The sequence below is a fragment of the Tyto alba genome, unplaced genomic scaffold, assembly GCF_018691265.1.
Source record: "Tyto alba isolate M040663 unplaced genomic scaffold, T.alba_DEE_v4.0 Super-Scaffold_28, whole genome shotgun sequence".
In the NCBI taxonomy this organism is placed as follows: domain Eukaryota; kingdom Metazoa; phylum Chordata; class Aves; order Strigiformes; family Tytonidae; genus Tyto; species Tyto alba.
Window position 1 is genome coordinate 18,463,357 of NW_024881302.1, and position 23,953 is coordinate 18,487,309.

Sequence of the window (23,953 nt, forward strand, 5' to 3'; positions counted from 1 at the left end):
TTCCCGGTTGTTGGCACGACCTGAGCTGCAAGAGAGGGAGGCTGCTGTTGAGAGACCCAACCTGCAAGTATCACAGGTCCTTCACCAGCAAGCAGGCAGGGAATATCTCTCCTTAAGCAGCAGGAGCACAGGCTTACAGAACAGCAAACACCAGCCTGAAGAAGGCCACCAAACTCCCTGCAGCCCATTATTTTGGGGCTGGTGAAGATTTCAAGTTGTGCCCCCGCTTCCTGCAACGTGACGCGTTGGTTTTGCAACACTAATGCTGCTCTCCCAGCAGAAACTCTCCTTGGAGAGGGGAGGATGAGAAGAGGGCAGGGAAGCGGAAGGGAAGGTCAGTGTTTGCGGACGATACACCCGCGTCCTCCCCCTCTTGGGAAGCATCTGCCATCCCTCCAAGTTGTTTTTGTTTCTGTTTGCAGTGGCGTTTCCTGACAAAGCACTGCTGTCCCGCTCGGAGACGGGCTGCGATTGCACGCTTGCAGCAAGTCACCCGGCATCGTGGCACAGAGGAGGGGCAGCCCTGGCACAAGCGGAGCCGCCTGCCCATGCTGCCGGACACGGGGCAGCCCCCAGCCCAGCAGCCCCTCGGGCTCCGAGCGCTGCAAACCCCCTCTTCCCTCCAGCAACGGGGCCAACCTGGGTCACAGCAGCGCCCATCAGCCCTGTCGCGGCCTCCACGAGCGGGCAGCTGCCGGGTTCATCTCCAACAGCCTGTGCTCCAAAGCCCAGCAGCACCGAAAGCTGCTGCAGAGACAAGGACGGACACGTTACCGACCAGCAACGCCCCAGGAGATGCTCAACAGCACATCTTCCAGCCCCGGTCAGGACGGTATCGGCTCCTTGGATCCAGCCAGCACCCACCGACCTCAGCAGGGAGTTTAGGGTGCTGCAGCAAGAGGAGGTGAGGTTGGTGACCCAGCCCGCCCAACTTTCACTCCTGGATCGGTGACTGGTAAATGCACGTCACAAGCAAAGCACCGACAGCCGGGGGCTGCCGCAAGAGCAAGCTAAAATCCACACAGGCCTGCGGAGAAAGCAACAAGCATCCATCGACCTAGCCTGCCCTACAGAACTACCTCCTTGTGCCCTCCAGAAGCATCCTCCTGGCTTGGCACACGCCTTCCCATCCCCAAACCAAAACCCAAGTGTATTCTCAGAGCAAAAAAAAACCACCTTCTTTTAGCCACTTCATGAGCAGAAGTCAGATTCCTGCAACTGCAAGGGACATGTGCGCTCAAGGATCCTCCTCTGGGCAGAGAAAAAGCAGAGGTGGTCCACTCCTGCAGCCCAGAAAAGCCTGTCAGACACCCCCCCGGTCAGCAAGCGGGGAAGGAACAGCAAAGGGGACTTTGCAACGGGGGCTGCTGCTAGATTTCAGCTTAAACACCTTCAAGCTCACCGCAAAGCAGCATGTCTCCAGCCGGCCTCCAGTCCGCACGTGCCCTGGCAGAAATGCCACCGGTCTGTCATAGGACCCCACAGTAGGTCCCCCAGCCCCACGCACCCCCATACCGCGCTCAGCAGGATCCGACATACCTCCAAACGAGCCCCCCCCCAGCAGCAGAAACCTTCCTCGTGCACTCACTCGAAGGGAATCCAGAGCAAATCCAGGGAATCAACCTTTCGGCTTGTTTTAAAGAAGACAAACGTGGCAGATCAGGCTGGAGAAAGCTGCTGCCCTTGCAGAGATCCCACCTCCTGCTCCCGAGTCCCTCCTGGCCGCTGGCCCCGCCGCACCCTCAAACGCAAGCTGGCCCCCCCCCGACTGCCCACACGGGTCTTATGGCTGCCATGGGGACTGGTATGTCCCTGAGAAAATGTCAAGCAGCTCTTGGGTAACACAAACACTACACAAAGTCGGAAAACTTCATTCTTGTCAATAAGTTTTTTCCAAGCTTTTAAGAGTTCCAAGAAAACCTGTACTGGACCTTTCACTCGCTGGAGGATGACAGAAGGAAGAAGCTCAGTTACAACAGGGCCCTTACCAGATTTGAGAGCAAAAACGGTTTTCCAGGCTCTGCATCCACAGAAATTACTTTTTCCAACCCCAAAAAAAGGAAAACTGTTTTTGGAAGGTGCTGCCTGGATCAGCCCCAAGATGCCCGTGACCCCAGGCAGTTCAGGCAGGGTCCCCATCCGCCCCCCTGGCCTGTCCAGGGCCACCTTTGCCAGGAAAAGAGGGCTGGGCACAGCGGGTTCAAGATGAGCTCAGAGGCTCCGCTCGTACCTTTCCGGGGGAGACCCCGCAATGCTCCTGCCTACTCGCGTGGTGACAGGCCAGCTTGTCCCCTCCGGAGATGCTCTCCTGCCTGACCTCAGCACCGTGCGCTGCAAGGTAAGACTGACTTTCCCAACAAGAGGCACAGACAGAGATCTGGAGGAAGGGGGAGACAAATCACCACCAGCTTCTGGGAAAACAACCCAATTCCTGTCTCCCTTGCTGGAAATACCCTCCTCACCACGCCCGACCGCAGCAGGAGGAAGAGTCTCCTAAATACACAAGCACAGATTCACCCTGGCCATCCCCAGGGAGGTGGGCGAGGAAGGAGACCCTCCTGCCTGCCCACCCAGGCGGGTGGAAGCCGGACAGGTCCCTGCCATGCCGCCGAGCGCGGCACGGAGCCGTGCCGGATAATGCGGCGGCCGTGCCAGCTGCCAGCCTGGACCAGAGCTCTCCCGCCGGTGGATTTAGATGAGGACAGGCTGAGGATCAGCAGGGATCAGAGCCACAGCATTCCACCTCCTGACCCACTTCCACGCCGCCGGGAGCCGGACGTCCCCAGCCACTGTCTCAGCGGAAAGGGCCGGGCGAGCTGAGCAAAGGCCATGTGCTCCTGGGAGCTGGCAGTTATTTTAGAGCACTCGCCGCATCTCTGCTCTTCTGATGTCCCGTTCCCATAGAAACGAGGCCTGGAAATGGCAGACGTTGCCTCTTTTTTTTTTTTTTTTTTTTTTTTTTTTGAAATCAGCCTTTCTCCCCACCGACTGGCAGAGGAACCGTGCCAGCCCTAGAAGATGAGCTGCAGATCCTGCCAGGCACCTCCATTCCCTGTGGCCGCGCCGAGGACCGCACGGTGCCCGGCATGGTGGTATCATATACCTGGCAAGGGCTGGCGGCACCCGGGTGCTTTTCACACTGCCGCCAGAGCAGGAAACGCCTCCCTGCTCCCCGCAGCGCCTGTGCTGGAAATTAAAAGCATGAGCACCTATGGCAGGGGGAAGGACTTTTTTTGGCCAGCATTTTCAGGAAGAGCGAGTGATTTCCGATGCCTGCATGTCCGGAAAGACCCGTCTCCTACAGCCGGGTCCTGCAAAAAGCAACCGGGGCCACCACACCAGCCACAGGTTCTCAGCAGCGTGCAGCTCTCGCTGCTGGCTTCTTCTCCCTCCTCTCACTGTTCACAGAGATGCAAGAGTCACAACACAGCCAGACCATAAAAACCCCACCTACCGCAGCGTGAGAGGTTGTGCAAACAGAGCAATAAAACTTTCTAGGAGGCTGCAAGCCGAGCGGGGTGCAAGGGGTTGCCGACCCAGCGCAGGCACCGAGCACGCAGCACCCAGAGCCCTCTGCCAAACCAGCGCTCCCCTGAGTCCCCTCCGGATCTGTTTTGTTCCGCGGATGGGAACTTCAGGCCTCAAAATACAGAAGTAAACACAAAGAATGCCAGGGATTGGTCCCGTTTGCAGAACTGGGGGGTTGGTTTTGGGGCCTGGTCACTGCCCCAGAGCAAGAAAAGGAGGGGGCTGGTGGTCTCAGGGAGCCTGGCAGGCTCCTGGGTGACTGAATCACACCTACAACAAGCCTCCACGCTCGGGCAGCAGGAGAGGAGGGAAGAAGCTGCTGCATCAGAGCTGGTCACACCTTTTGCTTTGAAAATACCGTTGCAGTTGCAAAGGCCAAACTCCCTGCAAATTCAGTGGCCTCATGGATTCGGCAAAGGAACGAAGTCCGAAGGCTGACGGGGGTTTTCTTGCAAACCCTCGTGCAAACCACCCCCTGCCTCGGCATGCTGCAAGCCCTGGCAAACACCACCCCCTTCCCTCGGGGGCGACCTGCGCTTGGGCCACGCTCGCCACAGGCAAAGAGCAGCTGCAGAAATAACCTGTAAAGAAAAGGTTTCACACACCTGGACCCTGGCGACCCGAGCTGCGGCCTATTTATACTTTCAGAAAGTCGCGTGTGCGGCAGCGGCCGCCTGCCCCGATGCGCCGGGGCACAGCCGGGCGCTCGCTCGGTCACCAGCAGCCCCCCAGGAGCTGGTGTCCCAGCCCGATGGTGCAACAGGGAGGGGTGCCGCAGAGCAACCCCCCCCCCGCCCCACGGCCCCGGCTGAAGGTGATGCCCAGGTCACCCACGCCGCGCAGCCCCGGCAGAGCCATCCCCAGGCCCCGCCGCTCCCCGAGGGCGGGACGGACACACGGACACGACGCCAGCCGCACCCGGGGACGGCGAGCTTTGAGCCGGCCGAGCCGGGCAGAGCTCGCCCCCCGGGACCTCGCGGGTTGCGGTCCCACTCTCGGGGTGGGGGGGGCACCCACCGGGACCGGGGGGGGCTGCGGCGGGCGGAGCCAGGAGAAGGGCCCCGGAGGCTGCCGCAGCCCCGGGCGGAGCCGCCCCGCCGCGGAAAGGCCGCTGCCCCCGCGCACCCACCGCGCCGGCCCGGCGCCCCCCGACCCCTCCCCCCCCCCCCAGCCGGGGTGTCCGGTGCCCGCACCCCCCCCAACTCACCGGGCCGGGCGGCTCCGGCTGCGGCTCCGGCTCCGTCCCGCGGCCCCGCCCACCCGCGGCCCGCCCCGCCCCCTCCCGCGCACGCGCCGCACCGGCGGGCGGGGCCAGGGCGCGCGGAGGGGGCACGAGGGCGTCATCACGGGGCGGGGTGGGGGGGTATGTTTGGGGGGGGGGGGGGGGGTCCTCTGTCCGTCTGTCTGGGCGCCGGCGTTTGTGCGTCGCCCCGCGTGTGTCACCGTGTGCGCACACGCGTGTGGGCGCGTTGCTCTGTGTGTGTGCGCGCGCGCACCCGGGCGTTACACGCGCTGCGTGGGTGTGCAGATTGAGGGGGGGGGGTGGGGAGGGGTGGGGGGAGCGTGTGTGTGCGCGCACACGCGTGTTCACACGAGCGTGTTTCCCGGTGCAGAGCTGCCACGCGTGTTCCTGGCAGCGCTTGCGGGAACACCGCTGTGTGTGTGCCAGGGTCTGCGGGTGTGCCAGGGGCCCACGCGTGGGCGACTGTGCGTGTGCGAGGGGCTGCGCGTGCCCGTGACACGGGCTCCCGTGCTCTGATGGGGGCCGCGAGCGTGAGCAGCCGTGCACGGCTGCGCTGCGGCGGGACCCGTGGGCTGCCCCCCCCCCCCGGTTCCCCATACACGGTCTGTGCCGGTGTGTCCGCCTGTCCGTCCGTCCCAGTCCCGCGCGGCAGCGCTCCGCACCGTGCCCTGCCCCGGGTTTTGGGAGCGCACGGCAGCCCCGGGCCTGTCCGGCTGGGCAGCCTGCGTGGGAACGCCGCGCCCCGCGGCCGCTCCGGCTGCCGAGTGGCACCTTCCAGATAAAGATGAAAGCGCTGGCGGCGAGGGGGGGGCTGCAGAGGCCGGTGGCCTTGCGCTCCCCGCGGCCGAGTGGGCAGGAGAGGGGCTGGAGGAGCGAGCCCGGCTGCTGGTGCCGGGAACACCAAAGAGGGGAAAGTTTGCTGTGGGCACGTTACGGGAGAGGGAGGAGGAAGAGGAGGGTGGGGAGCGGGGACGGGGACAAGGACAAGCACAGCTCTGCTGGGTAAACAAGGGGTGTGGGCACCCGCTTGGGCGGCTGCCTGGTGCTATGAAGTGCCTGGGGATATTTGGGGTGCCACGGTGACCTGGCAGGCAGGGGAGGAGGGCAGCCTCGAGCTGCTGCCTTTCTTCACACCATAAAGAGAAGCAATTTTTTTTTTTTTTTTTTTTGGGGGGGGGGGGTGTCTCCATTTAGGTGAACGCTGCAGTGATGGCTTTGATCGTGACTGCTTTGGAGATGGTTTTCGCCTGCAATCTTTTCATCTTGGTCATTGTGGGGTTTTGTAGTCATCCACCATGCCCTGTCTGGCCCCTGGGAGAGGAGAAAATAAACTAAGAAACAGAACCAGGGCAAGGGTGAAGCCGTCTCTGTAAGGGAGAGACGGAAGTAGCAATATCAGTTTTAAAAATAGTCATGTACGAATGGAGTGTGGCACCCCGTGATTGCACCGCCGGGACCCATCACCACCTCAGTGGCTTTGCTCCTCAGCTGGCAAAAGCTGAGGTTTGGCTTCCTGGGACACCGGGAGGGAGTCACAGCTCCGGGTCTGGCCCCAAAACAGTCGCCCACGGGGTTTCTCCCCGCTGGCCGTGCTCCGCTTGGGGCGCGCTGCTGCTGCGCTGGACGGGGTGGCTGCAGGAGTGTCCCCCCCCGGCCTGTGCTCAGGTCTCACCTCCTGCTGGGTTTCACTGGGAGATGCACAGACCCAGCACCCACCTGCAGAGCCGCAGCCGGGACCCACGTCCCCGCACTCCCCTGGCTCGTTCAACAGACAACAGCGGAGCTGAAGCCAGGGACAACCGAGCAGCCACCAGACCACAGCAAAGCTTTCCTGCTCGCACTCATCTCCTTCGCAGCACCCAGCCAAGCTCTGGCTCAGCGTCAGGGAGGAGCCAGCCCGGCTCACTGAGTTGCCATCCCTCAGCAGAGCCACCTGTGCACTTCGAAATGTGAATAATGCAGGCTGGCTGGGCGTGGGGGTGGCACGTGCCTTCCCACCAAGCGTGGCCTGGCTGAGGGCTCGTCACCTCGGCGTTTGCCTTCCCCCCACTGCTTGTCCCGGTGAGGCACCGCGTCCTGCTGCAGCCGCAAAGGGAACGGCGTGATGAAGGTCTCACCCCGGGTCTGCGCCCCAGCGCTCAGCGCAGCGTGGGGACCCCGGCCCCATCTCGGTGCCTGCAGCCAGCTGCATCGTCACAAGGTGACTGTGGTCCTGGGGAGGATCTGAGACAGCCGGTGCCCGCGGTGACATGCCAGAGCCTCGTGTCAGCCCCAGGCTGAGCCACCCATCCACGCCCCTGCTGGAGCCCAGGTTTGATCCTCCCCAATTACAGCCGCCTCACTTCTCCCCGTGACCTTCCCTATTGCCTCATGCAATTCCTCTCTCTGCCTGCCTTTGAAGGAAGCTGAGCGATTAGATCAAAACAAAAGTCTTGCCAAAGAAAGTATTTACAGGCTCCCCATGGCTCCTAGCACAGAAGACAGGAGATGTTGCAATGAGGCGCAGTGGCATTGCAGTGACTCAGCTCGCACCTGGGACCGGGAGCAAGCAGGAGACACGGTGGCAGACTGAGCAGGGCCACAGGAGGTACCCATGGGATGCTGCCAGAAAAGGGCAGAGGGGGGATCAGGCAACTCAAGAGCGCTTGTTTGATGGGATGTTCCTCTCTCAGATGTCCCATCACTCTCTCATCAGCACCTGCCTCTGTGCTGGCAGGCCGAGCCTGCCAACCCCACCCCTGCTACCTGCTGGTGGCCAGTGTGTCCCCGAGATCACTGCCTCAAGCTGTACTTCACCACCTTCCCTTGTTGTCCGTTGTTACTCCCCATCTCCCCAGGGGTTATTCCCAGGGGGCAGCCGCTGGGCCACCCATCACCGGGAGCGGTGATGCCCACCACACTCTTACAGACCACCTGCCTGGTTCAGAAACCCCAGCCCTGCCCACCCTGTAACTGGTTTCAGGGTTAAATCTGTTTTAAAGGTGCTGGCTGGCATCAGGAAACCATCTTATCATTGCCCGTTGAGGCAATGCTTGCTCTTCACCATCCAAACAGCATCCAAAACGCAGGACAGGCTGGCAGAGGTGCTGGGGGGGGGCCCGTGCCGGTGAGTCCCCAGTGCCTCCGTGCCAGCTCTGCCACATGGCCTGGACCCAGCACAGGGGGCACTGGCTCCTCATCTCACCTCCTGCAGCCAGCAGCAAAATGCAGATGTTGGGAAGAGGAACGTTACTAAACAATTTATTCTTTGGTTCCTCTGCTTTCCCCGTGGCCCTGCCGCCCCAGGGCAGTATCTGGGCAAGGACTTTGCCTGGTGTTCATTACCGTTGTCTTTGTGCCACCATCTCTGCGTTGCTCCTTGCCCTCCATCTAGCCTCCCGCAGCCCTGCCGCTCCCTGAGAGGGCAGGAGGGAGCATGAGCAGGGCGGACACCCCATAATGCCTGGTGGCACCTTCCTCCAGGGCAGCTGGTGGCTCGGGGACACGCAGCGAGAGCTTCCCTGGGTCGCCACAGCCTGTGAGCCACCAGGGACAAACACCCCAACTTCTGCTGAGAGCGTTTCCTGTCTTGTCTTAGTGTCTCCCCACTCCTTAACTTTGCTGCAGTGCTGGATGGTGCAATCCTGGGACCGGCATTTTTAACCCTCAAGCGCCCCCACCCAGGAGTGAAATGCCAGGATGATGGTTCCCATGAAAGCGGGGGAGCGGATCCAGCACCTTCCGCTCCCCCAGACTCACTAGAAGAGCTCCTGCTCCTGCCTGACTCCCAGTGCCGGTAGCACGCACAGCCACACAACCTCCCGGGTGTTGTGAGCAGTGCCACACCAAGGGTTTGCTGCTGTCGGAGAGCAGCTTGTGTGTGTGTGAAGGCACAAATGCTCCTATCTTTGCTGGCCAAAGGCAGAGGGATCTGCTCCGCACAGCCGGGCAGGCTGGCAACAACCATTTTTCTTGGGAACGCTGGCTGCGTAAAAGCAGAAGGGATGGGCGTGGGGTTCGCGTCTGGTCTGATTCCAGAGAAAGATGTGTGCTTGTCACTTCCCAAGCGGGACCCCGAGGGCTGCCGCAGCTCGTCCTCCCTGCTACCTGCAGCGCTGGTGCAGTGGTGAAGAGGTTCAGCTTAGCGTGCCTGCGGGACCAGCGCGGAGGCTCGGGGAGAAGAGGCTGTTCCCCACGCCCCCGGGGGAACGAAGCAGCCTTGCTGCCTTGCTGGGGTGCGGGTGCTTGTTGAGGCAAGGACCAGATCTCTTGGGGTCCTCTCCCCCAGGGGTGAATTCCATTCTCCCTTACCCCCCAAGGCATGCTGGCTCACAGCCCCACAGCCTTGGCTGCCGGGTTGGAGCCTCCCAGTGTGTCCCTCTGCTCTGGGAGTGCTGGGGAGATGTGGAGGGAAGACAGACTCCCCTTGCAGTGCTCAGACACAGGGAAGATTTCTGTGAGCTGGGAAGGTTGGCGTGGGAGGAAGCTTTCCAGGATCCCCTGCTGCTCTTCCCAATCCCTGCTGTCCTCACAGTGTGATTTCCCTGGCAGTGCTCCGCAGGGAGCTGGCGCAGTCTCTGGCTGCACCAGCCTCCTTCTGTGTGTCCCTGGGGTGTCCCTGCTCTGTCCCCATGTCCCTGCCGGGGGTTACAGAGCTCAGTGCCTTTGATAGACCCCAGTGCACCACCAGCCACGGGGGAGACGTGGCTGGAAAGCTCTGCTACCACTGCTCCCACATGCCTGGGTGAGCATCCCACTGCGGTCAGAGAGGTGGAGGATGGAGCCGGGGAGGCAGCACGGCCCGGGGCCGGTGCGGGCAGGCTCTGCCTGCACTGCCCAGCTGCTGGCCGAGGGCAGGGCGGTTGTCCCTTCACCCCAGAGAGGCAGCCAGTGTCCCCACAGCCACCTCCCACAGGCGAGCAGGCAGCCCTCCTGTGCCAACAGCCAGGACCTTTCACGGCTGCTGGATGGGAGCTGATAGGCTCCTGAGGGCCCTCCCGGGACTGTAACACCACTGCACAAGTGCCATCACTTCACTTCAGGATCAAACTGGTGTGTAAATGCAAAGGAATAGCCGCTTTTCATTAGGAGCAATTGAAGAACTGGCAGCTTTGGGTGCTCTGTCAAGCTCATAGATAATGCCAGCACATAAATCTGGTAAGTCATGCGCTCGGGCTGCTGGCAACCCTGCTGGGAAGCCAGGGATGAGATAAGGGAGACAGCACAACTGAGCCACACCAAGGAAATCCCTAAAGGGAGGAGATAGGGATCTTTCTGTTGCCACCCCAGCTGCCTGCACACTCCCGGTGGGCACAGCAGTGTGGACCATCCTCAGCACACAAAGGCCAGAGGGAGACAGGTCTTGTCCTAAAAGATTAGACATTTCCCTCTTCCGAGCCCAAGGCAGTGTTAAAAATTCACCTAAAACTCTGCTTTAGAGGAAGCTGGATCCAGGGCAGGCAGTGCTGCTGACTCAAGAGAGGGCAGGCAGGTTGCTCCCTATGTGGGTTGGATTTTATCTTAGAAAAAAAAATAGAGAAACTTTCAGGATAGAGGGAGCATCTCCAGGAAAAATGAGCTCTGGCTAAAGGAAAACAGTGCCAGCATGCTAACACTTAAAATGAAAACCATCGTAGGAGGGGTTTTAAATTGAGGTCGGTGGGTGAGATGAGTGGGCAGTGGGGCGGGGAACCATTCAGAGGTAAATTCATAACTCTGTCCCTTTGATGAAGGAATGAGAAAGCCAGAAAAAAGGGACATTTAAAAAGCAGGCTGCTAGGACCAGATCAAATGCTGCGTGATGGCTGTGGTCCTGGCGGGGAGAGGAGAGCAGCCTGTTTTAGATAAGGATGAGGCATTGGTGAAACCCCAGGGCCATTAATTGGGAAAATACACTGGGAAGTTTCACTGTGTGTTCTCCCCCAGCCTCGACACTGTTTCCTGGGAACTGGCCACCACTGATGGCAGGATCCTGGGCTAGACAGAGCCTTAATGGGACCTGGTATGGCCAGGCTTGTGCTTGAGCAACTCTTGATTTAGTTCTCAGCAAGAAGCAGACCCTTGCTCACAGCCTGAAGGAGCACCAGCCTGCCAGTGACCACCGCCTAGGCAAACTCAGCATCCCTGTCAGGAGCTGCCGTGCTGTAAAACGGGTGTAGCCAAGGCTGAAAAACCTCTGAAGGCTTACCTGTCCTTGCCAGAAGGAACTACATAAAATAAAGAAACTGGTAGGAAGAAGTGAAAATCAAATGGAGAGGAAAATACTTGCAAACAAAAGGCAATACTGTCTGGCTGGTGTGGGTGTATGGCTCCTAGCTAAAGAGGTTCTAATGCAGCGCCGTGGGGAACTGCAGGAGAATGGTTTAACAGCAAAGCAAGGTAGCCAGAATACAAATAAATAGTAAAATTAAAATTAAGAAAAAGAACATACAAATTCTTCAAAACCTGGCATTTTATTTTTCAAAGCAAGAAAACAGCAAGAAGCAAAAACACCAGCAAGTTAAAAACCACATTCACACAGATGAAAGTATATTTTGAGCGTAAGATGCTCACCACATAAAAATTTGCACCCATATATTTTTGCACGCCCATCAGAAGCAGGAAGCCTGCTGGAAACCCGCTGTGGCTGGCGGGGGACTGGGCTGGTTGCATGCTTGGGGCAGAGCCCGCACCCGCAGCGGACGGAGGCAGCAGGGCCCCGACCTCCCCAGCACCTGAGAGGGAGATGGCAAATGCCAGACTAATTTTTAGGGATGACTCTAGGAAACAGGGATCTAGGAAACTCTGGGATCTTAACTGGCTTTGGTACCGGGCAAATTTGCTGAAAGGTGGAATTAAAAATGGCATGAGAATGTGTGTGGATAAACATGCTATGCTGAGGCAATGTCCAGCATGGATCTGAGGAGGGAAGTCTTGCTAGAATTACATGGAAGATGTAAATAATGGTGAATCAGATGATATATAAATAACAATATTTGCAGAACTTTAACAAAAATCTCTCTACAAAAGCTCTTCAGGATGTTCAGGTGGATTAACAGCGAGGCTTCGCTTGTAAACTAGCTGCTTAAAAGTCAGGCGACAAGGGTAGGAATAAACGGATGGGACCTGTCCCAGACCTGTGCTAGTCAGTACATGCATAATAGAGAGCAGATCTTGCTGATGCTATACAGTATTTCGGTGGCCAAATCTAAAGCTGACTGTGAAGAGCTGGAAAGGGATCGCACGATGTCAAGTGGCTGAGCAGACAGACATGAAATGCAATGAAATATAATTAAATTAAAGGCAATGTAAAAGTAACCCTGTGCGTACGTGGCGATGGGCTCTAAATGAGCTTTGTCATTCAGGAAAGAGGCGCTGGAGTCCTTGTGGGTGCTTTACCTGCACGCTCTGCGTCAGTAACCAAGGGAAAAGGGCATTAGGAAAGAAGTGCTGGGATTGCTGGGATGTGCAAGCATGGCTAGGGCAGCTCGCAGAGGACAGGGCAGTGAGGTGGAGAAGCAGCCGAGCAGGGAGATGGAGCAGCTCCCACGGGGGAAGAGACTCAGTGCAGGACACAGCCTGGCAGGTCTGCGGGAAAGGGACCTGGTAAGGGGTCACTAAGAGGGGGAAAAAAGGGAAAGAGTATTTTAATTTCCTTGAGCAGAGCTTTGCAGAACGCCACGGGGCTGGATCTGGTTTAAAACAAGAGGAAGCACTTTTCAAACCTTGGATTGCCGTGCTGTGGGAAGCTGCCTCTGCTGCGGAGATCAAGCATGCAAATGGATTCCAAAGGGAACAGGAGAGTGCACAGAGGGTTGGTTTGCTGGGGCTGCAGCAAGTCCAAGATGCTCCCAGGCCACTCCTGGGTGACGAGGACAAGATCCCTGGTGCTTGTTCTGACGCAGCCTTTGAACTGTCCCAGGTGTCCCCACTCCATCCTTGCCCCGCTGCGGCTGCGCTGGGCAGCCCAGCCCAGTGGCACTTCCCCAGTGTCCAGAGCCCGTTACCTGCCCCAGGCACTCCCCAATTCCTCACCCCTCTCCTGTGTGCTCTGGTAGCCCTTCGGGACACCAGCAGCGCCTGAGCAGCTCCAGACTGGGGCCTCCCGCACTCACTCGTGAGGCTTGAGAGCCTCAAATTTCAAAGCAGCAAAGCTCGACCTCAGAATCTGCTCTGTCCTGCTCTCCAGAGCCTCTCCAGGAGCCGGTCCCGCTCTGCAGCCCCAAATCCAGGCTGATTTTCAATGTCTGAGGCAGGAAAGAGGGAGAAAATTCCTGCTGAGCTGAGACCAGGCGGAAGGTGCAATGTCCACGAACACAATCCTCTACAGTGTAACTGCAGGCACCCAGCTCGCCCCGCCGCACTGCTGGTGCAAATTACTGCTTATGAAGTGGAGAAGATTGCTATCTATTTCCCCTTTCATCCATTCATTATGGCTTTCATTGCTAATTGTTACATTCAATACGCCACTGAAGCAGGGTGGGGGGTGGGGTTTGCCTCTGTGGTGCTAGGTTGGTGGATCTTGGGACTAAATTTTAAAGAATTGTTTTCCACAATTTCCTGTCTGCCTTTTCCCACTACCGTTTTTTTCTCAGAGTTTTTCTTGTCTTTATGGGGTTTGACTTTTTAAAGCACCGTTTATTTTGGTTTACTGAATGGATTAGTCTCTGCCCAAATTGAATGTAATCAGGTCGTGATCATTGTTCCCTAGGCAACCACTGACAAAATTACAGAGCTATGATCATGAATTAACAGTTTTACAAAGTTACCCCCCCTCCCAAAACGGTAACTGCATGGCTTAATAAATCATTGCTGAAATAAGGCATTCACAGCAGTGCCATCAGACACCGTGGAGGGCTTTAGTACAATGATCGTTGATCTTGATTCAAGATGTAGCAGAAGACAAAATACCACACATCAGCCTGTAAAGGTAAATTCAAACCAGACTGATGAAGGACCACGTCTTTTCTGTCAAAATTCTGAGGGGATGCTTTGGTTAACAAAGGAATTGCCATCTGCACCTGTAAAGGTGGTTGTACAGTGGGGGGGTGATGATGAAGGTAAGCCAATTCAGTGCACCCCTGCTGCTGCCTACCATGCCAGGGGAAAATGAAGAAGTGATTGTAGAGCACAGTGTCCTGATGAATGTGGTAGGGAGGAATGTGAGAACCCGGCCAACCCGCCCTGTCACTCCTGACAGCGTCCACATGCTTCAAAGAAAAATCCCAGCAACAGGCTGCAAAACCAGACCTGAACATGTGTCAAGCCTCCCAGTGTCGTTCAGCAGAGTTTTGGCTTTGCTGGGACTCCTCCGTGTGCTTCGTGAATGTTAGGAACAGGTTCTGGTGCTTGGAAGGGTTGGGAAGGGGCGACCAGCCCGCAGCAGGACGAGGTCTGTGCAGAATACGTTGTCTGGAGACGCTTCCCCCAAGCCCCAGAGCTCTGTGGTGGGCTCAGGCATGGGGTTGATCCCCTGTGTGTTATTTTAGTCTACCTCCCACCGCCGCTCTCCCCATCGGCTGTACGCCAAGCTCATTCCTTGTTCCCCACTTGGCTTTTGTGATACCAGCTCTTGCCACTTGGCTCTTCCATTGCATGAGCCGTCGCCTCCCAGTTCCCCTTTGCTCCTGCTCGCACCCCACGGCCGTGGTGTTCGGATGGCTCACTGGAACAGGCTTTGAAAAGCAACATCCTTACACGTGAGACGTTCTCCGGGAAGAGGAACCGCACGACCCCGATGCGCACACCTCACCTGCCCCACTCTGCCCTGGAGCCGTGGGGCCTCCAGGCACCTTCCCCAAGCAAACCTGGCCCTCAGCCCTCCAGAAGGGAGAGGCCCAAGCTCACCTACGCTTCTTTTATGGCGCACGCTTGAGGTTTATAGGCGTGCAGTGTACATAAAGGGTGGTGTATACACTGAATATAGAGCTACTGCTCCCAGCCCGATGTGACCGATTAATTCTAGCACTCATTAACTTCTGAGAACCTGTTCTGTAGTCCTAAGGTCGCTTTTGAGCAGCCCGCTGAGGTAATTTCTTAAGCAACAGACGAAGAGCTGGAGCCCTGAGGGAAGCACTGGGGTAACCGCCTGCCCCTGCCTGAGGTGACACCCCCCCCCCCCCCCCCCCCAGCGGCCCGCACTCCACGCGGGAGGCTCCTGCCCAGGCCTCTCGCGGCTCCGCCGGCCCACGGCCACCCGTGTCCGAGGCACCCCGCGATCCCCGGGGCCGCCGCGACTGTCTGTGTGAGAGGGGGTGGGACGGGGGACGGGGGGGGCGTTCTGCGCATGCGCGGGCGCAGCGGCGGCGCATGCGCGGGGCGGGACGGAGTGGGTCGGGGCGATGCCGGGCGGTGGGCGGCGGGGCCGGGGGCGGCGGCAGGCGGCGGAACCGGAGCCGGAACCGGAATGTGCCTCCCCGAGGTGGTGGCGGCGGCGGCGGTGGGCCGGGCGGGGAGCGGGGCGGGCGGAGGGGCGCTGACGGCTGATCCCCGGTGTGCCCGCAGGGTGAGCCGGTTCTGCCCGCAGTGCGGGCGCGGCGTGGAGCCCGCCTTCCGCTTCTGCCCGGCCTGCGGCGAGAGGCTGCCCCCGCCGCCGCAGGAGGAGGGGACGGGACAGACGGCGCCGGCCCCGGCCCCGCCGCCGCCGCAGCAGCAGCAGGCCCGGAGCCCCGCGGCCCCGGCGAGGCCCAGCTCCCGCTCGCCCCGCAAGGCGCGGCCCGGCCCGGCGGTGCCGCTCCCGGCCGAGGCGGTCCTCACCGACCGCGGCAGCGGGCAGTGGAGGCTGCTCCGGCTGCTGGAGCAGGGCGGCTGCGGGCTGATGTACGAAGGTGCTGTGGGGGCTGCGGCGGGAGGGGCGGCCCGGCCTTCGCGGGTGGGGGGGGGTGCGGGGAGGAGCGGGCCCCGCCGTGGGCACCGCGTGTGCCCGGCCGTGGGGCTGGGCGCCTGGTGCGGGCCCGCAGCCGCTGGCGGGGATTTGGCGGCAGCCGTCGGATGTCCCTTAAACGGGCGGCATCCGCCACGAGCAGGCGGCGTGGAGTGGGGGCGGTGACAGTCCGTGGGCGTCCTCCGGGACGGCAGCGATTCCCACGCTGGGCACCTGCCCTGTGGCAGCCCGGCCGTCGTGGGTGTTAGCCCTGGCACAAGATCGAGCCGAGGCTGGGCTGCTCTGTTACGTGACAAAATGCAAACCATGGGGGGCCACGCTTCCTCTTTTTTGTTTTGTTTTTTTTTTTTTATGTTCAAAACGTAGATGCTGCCAGCACCATACTGGAGTTCCGATGTTGTAGGTGGTGACAGTATTGACTAAATGTCAATTTGGGATTCTCAACCTGGTTTTGCGGCCAAAAGAAAACAGCTAAGTCATCTGGGCTGCTTCTCAGCTGTTTAGTGACTGATGTTCTTTTCTCTTCAGTCTAGATGTAAACTGCCAAAGAAAACATTTTGATCTTATTCTCTGTTGTTAACTTGGAAACACTTTAGGAAGAATTTTCTCCGTTAGGAAGCTTTGTGTGTTACTTGGTTTTAGTTTTATTTTAGTTACTTATGCTGTTGCATAAAAAGGCCAGAGGATTTGCCTATGTCTTTAAAAAGATGTGGTGTTAGAAAAAGAAAAATCAATGTTGTTATTGTTACAGTAGAGGGTGCTTTTCTAGAAACACCTTTTGGGTGGGTGACAAGTAGCAGATAACCTGTGTATAGCAGTCAGCCTAAGAGCAGGAGAAGAACAACTACCCCAGGGGCGAGTAATGGATGCCAGTCTTTTTGGAGAGGGAAGGCCACGTACAACTCTAACATCCATGCAGAGCAGAAGGGACTTTGCCATCTCTTACAGAATTGACAAACTATGAAGTGAGCTGGAGGGAGTGCTCAGCAGATGAATTTTGGGGGTGCCTTTGAGATTCTACTAATGATTTGTTCTTTACATACCACCTTCAAAGCACCCCACTACTGTAGCCGTGCCTAGATGCTTCTGTGACTTAAGCAGAACTGCACTCAAAGCATGTCAGGGGTGCTTGTGCTTCTGGAGCAAGGTAAGAATTATTTTGTAGTAATCTGGGAAGATGCTGGCACAGAGGATGCTTTTGCAAAGACCAAGTGAAAGAAGGAGAGGTTGAGTAAAGGTCAGCTGCACAGGTTGTGTTTAATGATGCAGCTGATGCTGCAAGTACTTCTTTTCTGTGCTCCTGTAACCACATCTGTTCCATCCTTCCACAGCACAGTCGGTATCGGGAACCTGCCCTCAAAAGCAAAGATACTCCCTCAAACTTGTGAGTTTTGATCTGTTTGTGTAAGGAATAGTGCGTAGTGTACTGTGTCCAGGGCCTGGCCCATTTGTCCTGTATGGCTAAAAGTGTCCAAGGAATTCAGAGAAAGTGGTCCCAGGGGCCTCTTCCAGCTTAGGAGATGGATATAACTTCCTGAGAGAGTCCTGCTTGGATCTCAGAAGTTGGCTCTTCCACTAAAAGTGTGAAGAAAATAGGTGTGAGGATTAAAAAAAGGAAAAGCCTTCATCTCAGAAGGCTGGCTCTTCGATCCACCAAGCTCAGTAATCTCCCAAACTGAATTTGGTGGTATAAGGTAGAGATACTGATTCATTAGTGTCAGAAGACCTGTTTGTTTTGTTTTGTTTTTTCCCCCTATATGGCAAGTATGTGCATACCCTGCTGAAGTCTGGGGAAACTGGAGAGGTTAGAACTTGGTAGCTGTGCTGAGATAGCGTGATGAACCAGCAGAGAGACTCTGTAAGGCCAGAGCACGTTTTAAAATCCAACTAATTATCGTTGGAGTTCTGAGCCAGCTTTCTAGGCACTTGCCAATAACTTGGGTTTTCCAGAAATGTGCTATTTCCAGTTATAGCTGTTCTGCCATGGAAATTCAGTCGATTGATTTTCAGTAACCCACAAGCCAGAGCAGAGAGACTGTTTTCCTGTTTGCCTTGGCTCTTGGGGGTTGCTTGTCTGTGGGAAAACCAGTGCTGACTAATGGCTCTGTGGGACCTGGTAGTGCCCACTTTTGTGGGCACTTGAAAAATCTCTCCCTTTTTGTCAGAAGAGACATTTAAGAGGATGGAGAAAGAATACCGTGTTAATGAGAAAAGACAGCTACATGCCACAAAACTAGAACCAGTAGGTGGGAAACTCTAATCGCTCCCAACTCCTCCGTTTTGCACCTTTGGCACCTTCTGGTGCTTTGCTTGGTGATCATCTGACAGCACAGCCCAGCCGTTGCAGAGGGCTGGGGGGCATGATATGGCACACGAGAGCGTTTTGGCTCCTGGGTTGGATGACTCAGATTGGCTTACCAGGCAAGGTGCAGAATAAAAGATCCTCGTTTGTCTTATCTGGAACCTGCTGATCCTCTAACTACCTTGGCCAGTTGTGGGCAAGGCCTTTGGTATCAAACCAACTAGGATATAAAACTTCTGCTTCCTCCCTTGCATACTAGCATCTGTCCTAACTTAGGTTGCAGTATGCTGAATTATAGACATGTACGTAGGCAAACACATATTGACTGTAAACTATATGCATTTCAGGTCACTTGATAACAGCAGCAGTAAAAGCACAGTAATGCTTGCTGATTTAAAAAGGTGGATTGGAAGATGTTAGCACGCTACCCAGACACTTAAATGTCACAAATGTAGACTTTCTTTTGTCGCTTTCTGGCTGCTAGAATAAAATGCTGCAGCTCTTTGGCTTTGGGGCCAGAGCTTGCTTCAGTCTGCCAGATGCTCTGCATTGTCCAGCTGTTTTTAAACCATAGATAGCTGTCAGTGGTAGTTCTTGAAATGTCCAGCTTGAGACAGCAGTTCCTTCGTTCCGTGGTGATGCTCAGAGTTTCTGTGGTGGTTAGGCACAGCATTAATAGTGAACCAAAAGAGCAGAGCTCTGCTCTCAGCTCTGTTCCTGACTTGGTATTTGATTTCTTTTTTTTTTTTTTTTGGGGTGGGGGAAGCTGAGGAGGGTTGTTGCTTTATTTAAAATGAGTAGTGAAGGTCTTGTAGCAATCTTGGCCAAGTTTCCTTTTCTACCAGGGCGTGACTGAAGTAATGTTCCTCCTTCCTGTTTCTTTTAGGATGTCAAAGATGGCAAGATCTACAACGAACAGAATTTCTTCCAGCGAGCTGCAAAGGCAGGCTCAGGTTGGTGCTTCTGGGAAGGGCAAGGACTAGTGCTTGTTAGGAAAACTGGATCCCTCTCTCATCAGTTATGTGAGTCTCTCAGAAGGCCAGGCTAGAATAAACAAATTCACTGCTTGGTTAGTGCCACAGTGCTGAGAAGTTTGGTCAAGAGCCTCTGTACTATCTTAGGACACCACAGGGATTTTAAAGCTTTCTTGTTCTACCCGTGCTTTGTCTTGATCTCACTGGTAGCTGTTCAGCCTTGCAGCCTGACCTGCCTTAGCTCCCTCTGTCTTCTGCGCCCCCTCCACGGGCGTTTCTGTCAGCTGCTGTCTGGTATTTACTCCACTGACCCAAAAACCTGAGCAAGAGCAAAGCTGACCAGAGAACATGGACAGGGGTGATGGGGGAATTCACGTCAAACCCGCACTTCTGGGAGGACTGTAAAAATCTCCTTGTCTATCCCTCTGTCTCCCCACGCTTCTTGTTTTACCTAGCCCTTTGCCAACGTATAGCAAACATGCCTTAGCCTGCTCCAGTATTCCCAGCATCCTTACTGTTTACTCTTGCTCGGCAGTGCTACATGCATTGGTATGCCAGTGCCCCAGCACGTTAAGCTGGCGTTCTGGGGCAGAGTGAGTAGGAGGCTTCCAGCTGTGAGCTGCCCCGGGCAGAGCAGGCCCTCAGAGACAGGGCATCCCCGACCGAGCTCCTTCGTTCCGGAGCTCCTCGGCAGCGTCTGCCACACTCTGTCCTCTTCTCTCCCCTTCTAGTGCAGAAGTGGAAGAAGTGGCACTCTGTGCCGTTCCTGGGAATCCCCAATTGTGTCGGCTTTGGACTGCACGCCGATAGCTACAGGTGAGGTGCCTCTGCAAAGGGCACAGCTGAGCTCTTTTGTCTGCAACTGCTGTATCTTGGACTTCCCCTCTCCTCTCCTTGCTGTTTACTATTCCTTTTCTCGTTTTCCCCTAGGCTCCTAACTTTATGCACTTCCATCTCATTTATTAACAAATGATTTGCCCCTCATTATCCTGTTTCCTTCAGTCCTTGTGTTGCTGGTGAAGTCATTGCTTTTGCTGCTTCTGTGTCTCAGTCTAGGGGACACCTAATTCCTGCCTTCTAAGCTTAACACAAAATGGAGGCTCAGGCTGTATATCTGCAACACATGATCAGCACGTCTGTCCTTTTCAAGAAGTTTTCTGTTAGGAAAAGTTGAGAAGATGTTTGCCCAGGTCAACCTGGAGTTGAAGGGGGGAGGGTCTAGTCCCGGTGGATCGCTTGATGAGTGTCTGTTGCAGAGTTTCCAAATCAGGTAGGTACTGCTACATGCTAAGCCCTTGTCTCTTGTAGGTTTTTGGTGTTCTCTGACTTAGGGCGAACTCTTCAGTCCGTCTTGAACGATGGCTTACAACTACTGAGGGAGAAGGCAGCTTTTCAGATTGTAGTCCGGCTGGTATGTAGAGAACCAATGCTTTCTAAGACACTTCTTCAGAAAAGACCTACAACGTTCTTCCAGAGGTGTTTCAGAGCTGATCCAGGGGGTTGGCTGGGGTCTCTAACTAGCATCTCTTGAGCCTATTGTAAACTTGAGTGGCATCTTTTGAGCAATATGTCACCTTGAGGGAATTTGGGTTAAGGAGAATGAGAGAAATCTCCCACTTGAAAATTAGAGGCTATGAGGTGTGGTGCTTTTTGTGCTCCTTCACACAGCTGTGGGGAGCTGGGGGGGGGTCAGCTCAGCTGGAGGAGTCCGTGTGGTTCTGACATGCTTGCCTCTTCTGTTTACTCTTAGCTAGACTGCCTGGAGTACATTCATGAAAACGAGTATGTGCACGGGGACATCACAGCTGAGAACATCTATTTGAACCCAACAGATCTCACACAGGTAGGGAGCAGCGCTGCGGGGAAATGGCAGCCAAGGTGGGCTTGTGAAATGGGCTGGAGCAACACCCAGGTTCCTGCTGCTGGGTGGGGAGCAGCGCAGACCACGCAGTGCTCCAAACAGGTGCCGTGGGGGGAGGGTCGTGGGCAGAATTCACACCACACATACGCTCAGCTGTGTACTTGATGTCTAGGTGACCCTAGCAGGCTATTGCTATGCGTTCCGTTACTGCCCAGGAGGGAAGCATGTGGCTCAGCGCGAAGGCAGCAGGACCCCTCATGAAGGCACGATGGAGTTTATCAGTCTGGACAGCCATAAAGGAGCGGGTGAGTCTCAAACCACAACACCAGGTCACTCGGTGACTGCAGCAAGAGGTGCAGGGATGTTCCTCCTCCCATCTGGAGCCTTGGCTGCTGCAGGCGTGCGAGGAGTAGGAAACAGAGCTGCTTCATGCTGGCTTAGCAGGGATCTGTTTCAAGCCAGACTGGATCCCAGCCCAGAACAGATTTGCAGCAGGCTCTGCTCTGACCTTGAAGCAGGAAGAGCTGGAAAGGCATTTAAATTAGCCAGTTCCTTTCCTGGTTGGGATGTGACTGTTCTCTCTCAGTGTTCAGACTGGCCAAATCTTCCTCCAGAGGCTGGGAGGCGATTCTTCAGCTGTGTGAGTTAGCAGACTCCCAGAAGTACTGATATCCCAGAGTAGATCTTAATGAAGTTTTTGCATTGCTTTACTTCTGCTCTTTACACTTGTGCCCCTTCACGAGGCTGCCTGTTTTGCAGAAGGGGCACCTCAGAGACTTCCAAGGTTGTGCAGCGAGTGCTGGAGTCCTTACTCGTCTTTGGAGGAGAGGCGCTAGCCTGGGCCTCTTCTGGGATGGCTCCCAAACTCTGTTTTTCACATGTGAATATTTCTTCCCATCAGGACCATCTCGCCGGAGTGACTTGGAATCTCTGGGCTACTGTCTTCTGAAATGGCTCTGTGGCTTCTTACCTTGGTCTGATGATCTGGACAAAGTAGAAACGGTGGTGGAAAAGAAGGAAAAGTAGGAGAAATCATCTACTCTTGGGAAATGCTCAGCAGAAAGCAGTGAGGGAGGTTTTGTGACTGAAGAGGCAGCACTCAGTCATAGTACACTGTTGGGATGTGGGTAAACCCTGTCCTAAAGGCTGAGCTTGGCCAGAGGTGTTCGATGAACCCTGATTTCTGCTCCATTCAGAACATGACTGTCTGAATTCAGCCCTTTTTATTTTTTTGTCCGTGTTGCCAAAGACAGGATGTTCAGGTGCCTGTTCTATTGCTTCTCAGCTGACAGTGCTCTGCACTGATTGTTCCAGGTACAGAGGGGATGTGAAATGCCTTCTCCGACTGTGCTTCAGGCAGAGATCCATTCCAGGTATGGGCTTGCTCTCTGTGACAGTGGGACTTAGGGAAGGAGGATTGACTGTACTTGAAGCTAGAACCTTCTCTATGCTGGGCTGCTAGCCCAGGGTGGCTTCCACTGGCCATGGTGACCAAGCATTGCACCGACTGGTTGACAGGCTCCTGCTGTGAACACATCCCTTGTTCTCTTTACAGCAAAACAAGGAGGGCTGCTGCCTGTTATCTGTATTCATGAGCCTTGCTGAAGAGGCAAGTGTTCTGCTGGCTTTAAAAATGGAATATTTGGGGCTAGTGGTCATTTCCCCATCCCGTATTTGAGCTTCATATCATTCATTGGTTTTGTTTTCCTTCTCTGCAGCTGGCCAAGGTGCATGGGTGAACTGTCTGCAGGGAGAGCAGTCTGAGACAGCCATTTGACAGTTTTGTAAAGACAACTGGAGTTGCTGTGCTGCTCCATGCAGTGATGTTCCTTGCTTTGCAGATGCCCTGCAGAGCTACCTGCAGCAAGTAATGGCACTGCAGTATGAGGAGAAGCCTGACTATGAGGCCCTGCGACAGCTCTTCAAGAAGGCACTGGAAAAGATGAAAGCTTCAGCTTATGACTCTGTGGATATCAAAATGGTGCCCTGAGTAAGTGGCAGTAGTTTGTGAGCACAGGAGCAGCACAGTGCTGCTCACTGGCTCCGTCAGCCCTGGGGTGCTGCAGGCAGGAGGTGAGGACAGAGCAGGCTGGGCTGGGAAGTCTCTCCAGCTGAGACCCAGTTCTGTCATGCAGAGGGCCCTTCAGCATTCCCTACTGAGACCAGCCCAGTGCTACACAAAGCCAGGCTTAGCCCGTGTTAAGAGCATGTGTTTCCTCTCTTTTTTTTCTAGAAATACCTGCCCTTGGAAGAATACAGTAAGGGTTAATAAAACAAAGGGAGAATGGTCTGCAGGGGTGTGGAGCTGTTAACAAAATGCAGACTCATGCTCTCTGGTCCTTTTTTCATTTAAAAAAACAAAACAGCTGAGGCTCCTGGCTGTATCTTTTGCATTTCCGTTGCAGAAAGCAGCTTGTAGGTCTGGGTTTATTGCTTCAGGCCTGTGGCAGTAAGCGGTGGCTCTCCAGGCCCAGGTGCTGTTTTATCCATGAGGCGCCTCAAAAATTGAGGCTTGATAGAGACAGAACTGGTTTTAGTCCAGGGCTGCATCAGCCCAGGTTGCTGGATTGAGCACCAAGCCCCAGGAACATGAAGCTAGCTCCTCATCACCTAATTTACTCTTCCTGGGAAGGAACTGAACTGACTAATGTTTCTGGTTTGTGCCTTTTCTTTCAGATCAAGAAAATGTTACAGGAAAGGAGTTCAAATCTTTCTTGCAATGTGAGGCCTTTCCCAGAGATATTTAACTTTCACCTACCTGTTTTAGAACTGAAAGAGGTTTTTATCAGTGTTTTCTTCTGATTTTAATGTGATGCAATGAATTTTGAGCTGCTGCTGTAACAAGTTAATGTAAAGATGCTCCTGCATGGCCTGTCATTGTAAGCAGTAGCTGGAGAACTGCAGTGTAGCCACCAGAAGGGTAAAGCCTAGCACACAAAAACTATATCAGAGATTTATTTTTTTTTTTTTTAACTACAGTGGTGTAACATAGTTTTGTAATAAACTTTGTGGACAAGCACCCAAGGCTGCCCTCTAGTGGTTATTTGCCATGTTCAAGGCCTTTGTGGGGCTACTGTAGGGCTGAGGGTGATTTGAGCCTGATGCTACTTGTGCAGGTTGTTCTCCCAGCAGCTCATGCTGTTAATGTAAGTAGCCAGGAGGTGGTCCCACCTGCAACTTAATCAAAAGAACTTGTCTCAGAGCT

At 55.5% G+C, this 23,953-nt stretch overlaps 2 protein-coding genes across 5 annotated transcripts in view; one reads left to right on the forward strand and one right to left on the reverse strand.

The window, feature by feature from the left end:
- Positions 1 to 4,787, reverse strand: part of ABCA3 (ATP binding cassette subfamily A member 3) — a 30,915-nt gene extending 26,128 nt beyond the window's left edge. For both annotated transcript variants that reach the window (XM_042798649.1, XM_042798648.1), the window contains exon 1: positions 4,736 to 4,787. The gene's annotated coding sequence lies outside the window, so the exon portion shown is untranslated. The remainder of the gene's footprint in view (positions 1 to 4,735) is intronic.
- A 10,260-nt stretch (positions 4,788 to 15,047) lies between these two features.
- VRK3 (VRK serine/threonine kinase 3) lies at positions 15,048 to 23,767 on the forward strand. 3 transcript variants are annotated; one of them, XM_042798645.1, is made up of 13 exons: positions 15,048 to 15,149; positions 15,233 to 15,555; positions 16,943 to 16,995; positions 18,800 to 18,866; positions 19,619 to 19,703; positions 20,196 to 20,298; positions 20,638 to 20,730; positions 20,921 to 21,053; positions 21,650 to 21,770; positions 22,063 to 22,121; positions 22,467 to 22,475; positions 22,590 to 22,738; positions 23,425 to 23,767. In XM_042798645.1, the coding sequence occupies exons 1-12, from the start codon at positions 15,070 to 15,072 to the stop codon at positions 22,736 to 22,738; spliced, it is 1,275 nt and encodes a 424-aa protein (XP_042654579.1). In that variant the 5' UTR covers positions 15,048 to 15,069; the 3' UTR covers positions 23,425 to 23,767. The 3 variants fall into 3 exon arrangements, with proteins under 3 accessions (XP_042654579.1, XP_042654580.1, XP_042654581.1); XM_042798646.1 differs by lacking the exon at positions 22,467 to 22,475; XM_042798647.1 differs by lacking the exon at positions 16,943 to 16,995 and having other exon boundaries at positions 19,624 to 19,703.
- The last annotated feature ends 186 nt before the right edge of the window (positions 23,768 to 23,953 follow it).

Coding starts and splice junctions, on each gene's coding strand:
- VRK3 (XM_042798645.1), top strand. CDS start 15,070: ATGCCGGGCGGTGGGCGGCGGGGCCGGGGGCGGCGGCAGGCGGCGGAA. Junction 15,556..16,942: donor CTGCGGGCTGATGTACGAAG/GTGCTGTGGGGG, acceptor ATCCTTCCACAG/CACAGTCGGTATCGGGAACC. Junction 20,731..20,920: donor ACCCAACAGATCTCACACAG/GTAGGGAGCAGC, acceptor CTTGATGTCTAG/GTGACCCTAGCAGGCTATTG.